This window comes from Glossina fuscipes, unplaced genomic scaffold (genome assembly GCF_014805625.2).
Source record: "Glossina fuscipes isolate IAEA_lab_2018 unplaced genomic scaffold, Yale_Gfus_2 72709, whole genome shotgun sequence".
NCBI classification, from domain to species: domain Eukaryota; kingdom Metazoa; phylum Arthropoda; class Insecta; order Diptera; family Glossinidae; genus Glossina; species Glossina fuscipes.
This window is the reverse complement of record NW_024004379.1, coordinates 1-10,766: the sequence shown is the minus strand read 5'-3', so window position 1 is coordinate 10,766 and position 10,766 is coordinate 1. Positions and strand designations below refer to the sequence as shown.

General features: G+C 35.8%; 2 protein-coding genes across 2 annotated transcripts; both read left to right on the top strand.

Annotated features, from left to right (window-relative positions):
* The first annotated feature begins 6 nt into the window (after positions 1–6).
* On the top strand, positions 7–754 carry LOC119643944. The gene is made up of 2 exons (XM_038043452.1): positions 7–97; positions 156–754. Exon 2 carries the CDS (start codon positions 219–221, stop codon positions 687–689), a length of 471 nt encoding a protein of 156 aa, XP_037899380.1. The 5' UTR covers positions 7–97; positions 156–218; the 3' UTR covers positions 690–754.
* A 5,026-nt stretch (positions 755–5,780) lies between these two features.
* LOC119643945 (probable serine/threonine-protein kinase ndrD) lies at positions 5,781–10,760 on the top strand. Its single transcript, XM_038043454.1, has 2 exons — positions 5,781–6,957; positions 8,563–10,760. Exons 1-2 carry the CDS (start codon positions 6,558–6,560, stop codon positions 9,960–9,962), a joined length of 1,800 nt encoding a protein of 599 aa, XP_037899382.1. The 5' UTR covers positions 5,781–6,557; the 3' UTR covers positions 9,963–10,760.
* The last annotated feature ends 6 nt before the right edge of the window (positions 10,761–10,766 follow it).

The following is a 10,766-nucleotide window of genomic DNA, read 5'->3' as shown; positions in this document are numbered from 1 at the left end:
ACGAAATTCCATAAATTACGCATGCGCGCCGCCGAAAAAGAGATTGAGAGTTAAGGATAGCAGTACCTGCTCAATAGAATCATACCCAGACATTAAAGTAAGCTTACTTGGCAAGACCGCATAAATTTCTTCTTAATTCTTTTATTTCCATACAGCCTTTGGATGTATTACCTCAGAGTGACTATGATGGTATTTTTCTGCAGGGTTTATTACCCGAAATGAAAGCAATGGATTTTAAGCAGAAAATTCTATTTAAAAGACGTATTTATGAAGTACTAGGTGAAATTTTTGATACTTCCACCTCAAGCAACACCATCTCAGCTACTTCTCCTGCACATGCTTCAAATAGAAATCAAAATCTTACCTCAACAACTGCATTTTCTCCAAGTGCTTTAACTGTTGTACATGCTTCCGATTTAAATATGTTACGACGTTTGCGTAATCTTCTTCAAGATTCGAATGAGGTACCGTCTTCTACGCCGGCTCGTCAGGATGGGATCTCATCGACAGTGCATGCTGTTCCGGCGATGCCTTCTAATATTCTTCATATACCTGCAACGAAAATCGGTGCCACTACAAGATCCTCAGCCAATCTCATGCGTGTGCGTCTGAACAATAATAATACAATATCGTCTAATCAAACTGTAAAGCAAGAACCTTATCCTAATGAAGATCAGAGTAGCGATTGACTTTTTTTTTTTAAAGTTAAATCGAACTTAAATTATCGTTAGTAATATTTTTTTCGTAGCGTGTTAATGTAAATATTCTCTGAGGTTTTTCTTTCTTTTTTCTTTTTTAAAAAGTCATTAATTTAAACAAAATCTAATAAAAGTGTAATTAAGTTTTTCATAGTAAATAATTAATAGCAAATTCTTTTTAAAAAAATTCTCTCTGTACGAAATGAAAAAAAACTATCACGAATTAAGCTATTATTCCAGAATTAAGATAAACTTTAGGAAAATTTGTACTATAGCTTGCTAGTGCCCAGTTTGCGACTCTTGGTGTATATCGAGACGGTTCAAATTTCCCGTTTTCTAGAGGACGAAGAACTTAAAAAAATTTAAAAACAAAATTTGCGCATTTTTTAAGGCATTGTATAGCTCGGAGGCTCACAAATGAAACGCAACTCTCATTCGTACGCCAGTGTTCAATTTATACCCGAGCAATTCCGGTCCAATTGCGCAAAGATGAAAAAAAAACACAAGTTTGTTATGTCGCGAATTCACCATCATTTCGTGAAGATAGTATTATTTAACAGCTGGCAACCTTTATTTTTAACGAATGATATTTCACAGGCACGTGAACACCACATAGGCCACGAATGCCGAAAGCATGATGAGAGAAAAGGGATAGAAAAATATAAACATTCGTGCTAGATAAGAGTAAAATGTAATGTCAGCAACAGGTAAGTTAGCTGGGATCTCTTAAATTTAATTTTTTAAAAGAGAAAGGAATAATGCGTCTGTGGAATTTTAAACCAAATTAATTAAGATATATAACGCTATGTCAATAGGCATAAATATGCATGTGTGAACTAATTGTGATTATTCGAAATTTCAATATTGTTTTAAGCAAACTTCCTTCTTAAAGCTCTTTAATTGTTCGCTATGTGATACTGTATTGAGTGATCAGCTAGAGAACGAGTAACGCTAACAGAAATTCCACTTTCTGCGAAGGTAAGTTTCACATAATTTGAAATAGACAGCTAACACAAAGGAAAGTAAAGTACATAAATTATGTATATGGTACTGTGTTCACATTTCGACTAAATTTTAATGCGTTGCGACTCTAAGTACCTAGCAAATTGTTACAACTAAAATCGGGCCTTCAAAATTCGTAGCAATGACCATAAAGTATAGCTGCGAAAATTTGCTTATTTTAGAACATATTGTCGTAATTGTCAGCTGCTTAACAATTTTCTTAACCTACAATAACTGATATGTTGGTTAATATATGAATTATAGTTTAAAATTAAACTATGATACGCAGGAAGAACCACGTAGCTGTAGGCAAGTTGAGAGAAAACAACAATATGCATTCAGTGTTTATATAACAATACTTGGTGAAATCTTACAGTGAACATTTTAAACAAAGTCTAAGTTTAAGAAAATTCTTTATTGGTTTAATTAATTTCGAGGTCACATTTTACTATTGATTTGCTATTGCGGAGTAACTTCCCAGTTCATCTATTTATTTATTTAGAATAGAACTAACTAGTTTTCTGTCGAGATAATATCGTTAGACAGCTTTGATCAGGAGTTAACCTTTTCTGATGTGCGCAAAAAGGTAATACCAACGATATCACAACTTTTTTCAATAATCTTAAAGTTAAATGTATTGTGTTCGAGAAATACATTGTATAAAATATTAGTAATACGCAATTAAACACAAGTAAATCAAAAATATTTGGCGGTTAGTCTGTAATATAAGGCTTTTCACTTTATTAACGGACAAGACGGACAGATCAAGTAAGTGGTAACGATCGTTGCACATTTTACTCACTCGAACGGATCGATCAACTCATAATTGGGACGGCATTGTGGTAGCTGCAAAAGCACAAAACGTCTTGTGATCCTACTAGGGATGTGAATATCAAGAAGGTCTAATTAATAAAGTCGGCGAATAAACCTCATCATTTATTAGCTTATAGAGGAATGTTACACCCAACATTTCACGCCTTCTTTCGAGAATAGGCAAATCAGCGAGCTTCAACCTATTATTATATGGTGGAAGACATAGAGTAGAATCCCATCCCAAACCTCGCGAAACAAACACAAAGAAGTTTCGTTGAACAGATTCCATGAGATCAATATGGCATCTATAAGTAGGAAGCCAAACTACCGACGAGTATGCAAGAGTTGTCCTAACGAATGAAGTACACGTATGGGGCTTTAAATTCTTTAAATCATCTTTTTATAAATCCTAAAAGGGGTCTAGCTTTATTAACTGTCACTTCAATATGACTGTCAAACTTGGATTTTGAAACAGAAACAACTCTTCGTAATTGCCAACCTTTTCCAGATTATGACTATCAATACGACAATAAGAAGGCGTCGTACTGCACCATGTAAAATACATTCCCTTGTATTTGTTTGAATTCAAAACTATACCATTGTTTCCGCACCATGAGCACATGTTCTCAAGATCGTACTGAAGAAGTCTACCATATTTTGAGTCAAAGGAGAGGGAAAGAAAATTTGTGGCAAGGGTTTAACGTGGGTTCCTGCCTGAAAGGCTTAACCCCACGGTGGCCCAAGCCACTTTTAAGCGTACTACGCCCCCTGGCGAGTTAGACAATCCCCACAGAGTAGGGGCCTAAACAGCACCAGAGTCCAGAACAGTTTATTGTGTATGGAACAATAAACCCCACTCTGGTCAATGGCGAGGCCTAGCTGCACTCAATTGTTCCATTTTAGCTAGGAACTCGCCAACCACAACCACCACGAGTACTCCCCGAAGGGCCGCACCCAAGCAGTCAGGACTCACAAAGGAGAGGGACAGTTTAACATCGTTTGCGAACATTAAAACACGTAAATCGTGAACACACTCCGGAAGGTGATTCACGTATGAAATAAACAAAAGAGGGCCAAGATGACCAAGCTGAGGAACAGCAGAGTGACATCAATTACTCTAGATTGACAAGATTTCCGCATCACCCGTTGGACACGACACGATGTAAGAGAGATGGCTACTAAACCATGCAGTCATCCTGCTCGAAAAACCAAGGCGATGTAATTTATAGACTAACAACCTATGATCAAATCCGTCCAAAGCTTTGGAAAAGTCCGTGAAAATATAATTAGTCTACGTATGATTGGAAAATGCCTTGTAAATTGGATTACAAAACTCCAAAAGATTGGTAGCCGTTGATCTTCCTTTTAGAAAACTGTGCTGACAGTGCGATATAATTGATCCTAAAAGCGGAGTAAGACTTTTTGCTACTAGTGATTCAAGTAGTTTGGGCAATGCACTTAGTTTGGCAATTCCCCTATAATTCACAATAAGTTTCCGAGAATCAATCTGATAAAAAGGCAAAATGAGGCTACTCTTCCAAACCGATGGAAAGTAACCTTTTCCAAATAGACATTAAAGATTTGTGTAAGGGGAGAGCATAGTAAATCAGCACAATGTTGGACAATTACAGACGGAACACCATCAGGACCAGGGCAATTACAATAGTTCTTCTTCGAAGGAAAACATAGACGGAAAAATATCAAAGGACCTTATCGAATACGGATAACTATCAAACGAAGTATGTAAACATTGGTAGACTACTTCAAAATAGTGTGCAAAAAGGTTCGCTATTACAGTCACATCGGATAATTCGAAATCTCCAAAGCTCATGGCGGAGGGACATCCTTTTATTTTTCGTTTGGAATTTACGAGTTTGAGAAAGTTCCTCAGATTTTTAAGAAGTTTGAGTCCGCTTGCCTCAATAAAACTGGAATAACTCCCCGAAAGCAAGTTGTTGGGAGTTATAATCTCGTCTAGTGCTAGAGTATAACATATAATCTCTAATCGAACCACTTCGAGTGCATTTTTCAAATAGCCTACTTTGTTTATTGCGGACCATCCGTAAATGCTTGCTATACCAATCTGGGGACACTGACGTGTGACAAACCTTAAACGGAGGCGGAAATTGCGAAACAAAGCTGACTGTAAATAAGGCATATCGAGTCATCAATATCTGCTGAGCGTATGTCTCAGTCAATGTCCCCAGCAAGTTCCTAGGTTTAACGTAATTCGTTTTAGGAAATAAACGGTGATCCCTATTGATCACCTGGTTACGCGGCCCATTGCCAGCAAGACAATTTACGGCCAGCAACAATGACATATGATGCCTATTTTCAGGCGAAACAAAGGACTCCCCTCGAAACACAGAAATATCGGTATCCCAGCAAAAAAGTACGTCGAGCAATTTATTATTTCCATTAACCATATTGTTAACCTGACACAAATCTTATCCATGGACTTCATCGAAAAACTCTCCATAAATTAACGGATAAGAAAAGGGAATATAACATCCAAGGTCGTCATAGAAAATCCACGAAACATTGGCCAGATTAAAGTCACTTAACACTATTTACTTATCACTTTGTGTGAGATGAGAAGTAATACTTTTGATCAAAGCCAAGTGCTCTAAGTAAACCCCAATATCAGACGTTGGAGGAATGTAAGAACAAGTAATAAATGCATTATAAGTATGAAGTTTTATTTTAACGTCCACAAACTCAACAGTTGTAGACATAGAAGGACTAACCAAAGATCAGAGTAAGCTACGACTATTTTTTATTATTGTGGTCTAAAGATTTAAATGTGTATAGTATTCCAAAGTATTGGTATTTAATAGTGGGGTAGTAGGGGTAGTAAAGCACATACATATAGTTTCAATAATTATGAATCTTAACATCAGCAAATGATAGAAATATTTCATCAGCAATGAACTAGTAGCAGCAATTTTCGTTCAGCTATACAGCTGGCTTTGGTCAGCCGCAAAAATGAATATGTACATAGAAATGTGTAAAGGAAAGATTCAATAGCATTGATATCTTGTGCGAGAAGAGAGAGAAGGAAAATGAGAAAGACAAAAAGAGAGAATAGTGAACATCAGAAAATATCAATAGTATTTGTTGTAGAGGAGCAAGGCTTTGTGAGAGATAGAGAGAGTATCATGAGAGTAAGATTGTGTGAATTTATCATGTGAGCTTTTCCGTCGCGATGAATAACAGTATTAATGGTTAACAAAAACAACTTCGATTTTCAGTTAATTCTTGGCTCTCGCATGAAGTACTAGGAGGTAGAGTGGAGCGCGTTGTTCACATATACGTTCATGTTGCATATTAGTTTGTTTCCATGTATTCGTGTTCTTAAGATTTCGTGTATATGTTTATTGTACTTTTTTAATGAAAAATAAACCAAAGTATACTACATTTGGCTGAGTCTGTTACGTTTTTTATATGAGTGAATAACGACGTTCGCTCAGTCGTTTGCTTTCATGACCGGCATAAGGAAAACCTAAGATACATGCAAGCAACATGAAAACTAGTTGATTTTATAAATGTCAATATTTTTCTTTTTTGTGAGTACACTTTGAAATGCTCTCAGCAGTGCTATGCTATGTTGTGGCTTGTTAAAAAATATATATAGATAAAAAGATATCTCCTCCGTTCAAAGCAATTGCTGGATTAAGTTCGAAGCTAGTGACTGCTATTGCTTTTTTTATTGGCTATGTGCGATGATGAAGCGCTTATATACGTGCGTGTCAGCGTGTGCATGTATGTATGTGTATGTTTGTGTATGTGTCTGTAGTCATAAGAAAGTGTTAGAATTGTAAAAAAAAGTCGTCGATCGTTACTAATAGACATTAAGTAAGCGGTAAGGAAATGAACACGTTTTTTGGACGTTTTCACGTATCCACATAATGTTTAGGAACTTAGACATTTGAATTGGCAGAAGAGAATGTGCAGCGGTAAGAACAATAACCACGTGTGATATCTTAGAAGGCAAAAGAGTTATAATTTTTTGGAAAAATTGTTTGTTATTGTTAGTAAGAAAACATGCCACCCAAAAAGGACACAAACGCACAAAACAACAATAATCCAAATGTCACCAACAACAATGAAGTGACAACCACAGCAGTTGCGGCGCCAACTGTAACTATAACTGTAACTTCAACGTCAAACAATACAAATAGTTCGACAACAGCAACTGTCTCTCAACTGGCTGCGGCAGCAGCGGCTGCTGCTACCAACAATGTAGCAATATCTGGCGGCCAAGCGGTATATTTGCACGATGTCGCAGCTGAGCAACGTACTATAGCTTATCAAGCGAATGCAAAGCTCTGTCGTTTAGTGCGGAAATGTCCATGGATGTATGATCGCAATCATCATAATTATGCCAAAAAGCATATACTCGATAAATCATGGACAAAAATCGCCAAAGAATGCAACGACTCAGGTAAATATTACTATATATCTATGTAAATGCAAACACACAAATTATACGGTGTGCGAATGAATCTCATCGTAACCGACATTTATATAATTTTTACGTTCGATGAGACAAGTTGATTCTCTTTCTTGAATGTTCACGTTTCTCTTTAGTAAAATAAGTTTTTGTTTTTTCTGCATAACGATGATGTTTTACCTTTGTCTACATATTTTTACTTTTTGTGTTTGCTTTTCTAAATTTTCAATGCTGTCGTAGTGTGCGAACGCGGTCTCTTTTACTTTAAATCATCGGGTGATAATGAATCACTCATTCAAAGTACTCTTTTTTTTTTTGCTTTTACCATTAGAGAGAACTCTATCTATTTGATGTTATAGCATTTTTTTATGTGTAAAAATGTAATGCAGTATGTGTTTTTCTAAAATGACCTGTTATTTGTTTCTCTCTTTATGTGGAAGAGTTGCTGATGAAGTATTTCGCTAAAACAGAGCGAGATGAATTATACACGAACAGATTATACTTTTATATGTGTTGATTGCAGAGAGTGATGTTGCAGTTCGTGTTTTGCTTTTAATTGTGTGCGGAATAGAGTATTACAGTGACAATGAGTTTATTTTTATTTATGTACAGTAAAACACAAGTAGATATGAAGAAAGTTCGTCACGAGTATTAGGGTTACTTATTTTAAATTTCTTAAAAGATACTAACAAACTTATACCGGCTAGAAGAAAACACTTTTATACATGAAACATTTTTGCAAATGTCGTAACACAAGCAAGAATAAGGTGGTTAGGATAATTTGTTTGATGCCGTTCTATCAATATTTCTGTTACGGTTGTCTAGGATTTCAGTGGACAATGTCACGATTTATTAATTATGGCGTTTTAGTTCGAGTGTTCTCATCGGTACAACTGCTCCCTTCCCGGTATTCAGGAGAGTCTTTACACTACCTATATATTTAAGAAAAATTCTTTCACCTTGATATATGTATGAATCACTGAGCAGAAGTTAGTTCCTTGTGATGTTTGTTGTTCTATTTCGCCCACTACCCTAAGTATTATAGAATAATCACTCTTCAACCAATATCGGGAATTGGTTTAATTGTTATAATAATTGTTATAATAATGAAACGTTTTTAACGATATGTGCTATCGTAATCTACGATAGGCAGAAGCAAAGATATTTAAAAATCGAGCCAATTTTCTGCTTGATGAATATAAAAGTGGTCGTAACGGCAAATCCAAAAATCATTAAACAAGTTATTTTATAAACGAGTCTAGTGATTTTCATATAGCTGTGCAAGCAATATTTTATATATCAATAATAATAAGGATCACAATTTTGTTATCTATTACGCATTATATATCTTTTATCTAATAATTCTCATAAATTTTTCGTCATTCCATTGAATTTTTTTAAATTTCTAGTACTTTACGACTAACAACACGAACAACACGGTATTTTGCAAATATGTTTAAGTTTTACGCAAATTGTATCGGATCTCTTCGCTTTCCTCAATGTGTGTTCTCACTTACTAAGTTCCCATTACTGTTGATGTCATTTGAATTAATGCATGTATTTTTATTTTTCTATTTTGTAATCATTTTCTCGTAGTGGCTTCTTGTAAGGAGCGTTGGCGTAATATCAGAGCAGCGTTTGCGCGCTCTATTAATATCTACAAGACGCATAGCGGTCCTAACCGTGTTAAGCCATACTATCTGCACAAAGAACTGACATTTTTAGTAAAACCAATGATGGAAGGGCGCGATAGAAAGGACGATTATGACGAGGATACTAGGCATGATATGGACACGGCTAAAGATGATGAATTGGAGGAGGAGGAAGAAGACGATGATATGGAGCAAGCCGAAGACGAAGAAGAGTTTCAAGATGAGACGGCAGAAATTAAGTCAGCTTTCGAAGCTTTAAATCCTGCTATACGCATACATACGGAAGAATATCCGAAAGTCTTAAAGACTGTACATAACAATAATCAAAATTCAACAAACAATAGCAATAATACCAACTTACCAGAGTACGAATTGAATGGTTTGTTTGAGCCACAAACTGAATTTACTACTAGCGAAGCTGAAGCCGAATTTAATTTTCAGGAAGATGGAGAGCAAGAGCGCAAGTTTACAAAGCGGCCGATGCATTTTGAAGCCGAAACTTTTGAATCGAAACGTTTAAAATTAACAAACGGCTCAATTACCAGTTCTGAAGCTGATGTCAGATTTCTGGAAGCCTTACTGCCCGACATGGCTTTAATGAACACTCGTCAAAAAGTCATATTCAAACGGAAGATCTATCAGACGTTGGAGGAGGTATTTGAGAACTCAAGTGATTTTCCCAACATAAACGCAAATGATCATCACTACATAAACACGAGTACAGCTACCTCTGCTCCCAATACTAATAATAATAATAATAACAATAATAGTAATAATAACAATATAGCGAACACCGGCTTTAACAATCAAACAAGTGCAGCTACTATAACAACATCAGGTGGAGCTCAAGTTAGGCAGACGATATTGACAGTCAATTCTTCGACTGCTCGCGCTTTAATTAATAACATAGCGAATCTCAATGAGTCTGAATTACAAAAAGTCAACGGTTTTTTGCAAAACACTCTGCGCAGCAGTACAGTTAACACGAGATTGATAAACGGCAACCCAACACCGAGTAGTGCGGCTGCGCGCTTAATGCACTCAACGCCAAAAATAACGATAACTAAAGTTTCCTGCCCTCCTCCAGCTGCGTTGCGTAATTTGAATGCTAAACCTGCTTCGCCAACCCCAATTCTCAATGCTACTAACACTACCACGAGCCATTCCACTAATTCTATTATGGCACCCAACGTACATTCGACCACATCGAATATCAGCACAAATGCTCCTGTTACAACTGCAGCGACTACCACGACCACCAACAACAATAGCAATAATTCGCCATGGAATCAACTAATGCCCATCACTATAAAAGACGAAGTTGAAGATGTCGATGTCGATTAGCATAGTTTGAACGTTCACTGTTATAATAAATTTATCAAACGCGTATGCTACCAGACATTGTATCGATTAGCTTACTTCGTTAACAACTACTTTTTCTACATTAACCGAATTAATTTTACTTACTGCTTAGAGCTTGAGTGTTCGAAGCAGCCACCCCAACATATTTCGAAGAGTATGTAGTGTTCACACTCAATAAGTTGCGATACATACCTACTCTTTGCATGTTCGTCTGTTTTTAGAATGTTCACAAAAATTAAAATTATGTACATGTCTTCTTTACGTCAATTATTTGAAATTCTGCTGTAGACGATGGGTACCCGGGGTACCCAAGGTTCTTCCTTGCAGTTATTTACACTGTTTTTGTGAAAGCTTTTGTATTCCCTCAAAATACGCAGTAGGAAGCTACTAAGCTAAGTACACTTTAATTCACCTAATATCCTAAGTGGACTTATACCGTTTTACAAGTAACGGACATATCTGTCCGTTTTCTGATTGAATTCAATGTAGAAAATGAGAATATGAAGGGAATTTACACAATAGAAAAAATTAATTATTTTTTAATTAATTACAATTAAATATTATTATACTTTTTACATTTTTAATATAATTAAAAAATAAAAAATACAATTTTTAGTAAATATATGCCAGAGATGGTGGATATTAAAGTTGAGCCATATGCCTAATGCAATTTCTTTCTTACTTCTTCTCTGCTAAAGCCATTTGCCTTTTTAAATACTTAGGACAATAATATACAATAGGTTTAGATTCTACATAAAAAGTTTTTACATAATATTTTGATATTGA

Bases quoted from the DNA above. Each gene is read 5' to 3' on its own strand.
- LOC119643945 (XM_038043454.1), top strand. From the start codon at position 6,558: ATGCCACCCAAAAAGGACACAAACGCACAAAACAACAATAATCCAAAT. The intron at 6,958-8,562 runs GTAAATATTACT...ATTTTCTCGTAG, and splicing joins CAAAGAATGCAACGACTCAG to TGGCTTCTTGTAAGGAGCGT.
- LOC119643944 (XM_038043452.1), top strand. From the start codon at position 219: ATGAAAGCAATGGATTTTAAGCAGAAAATTCTATTTAAAAGACGTATT.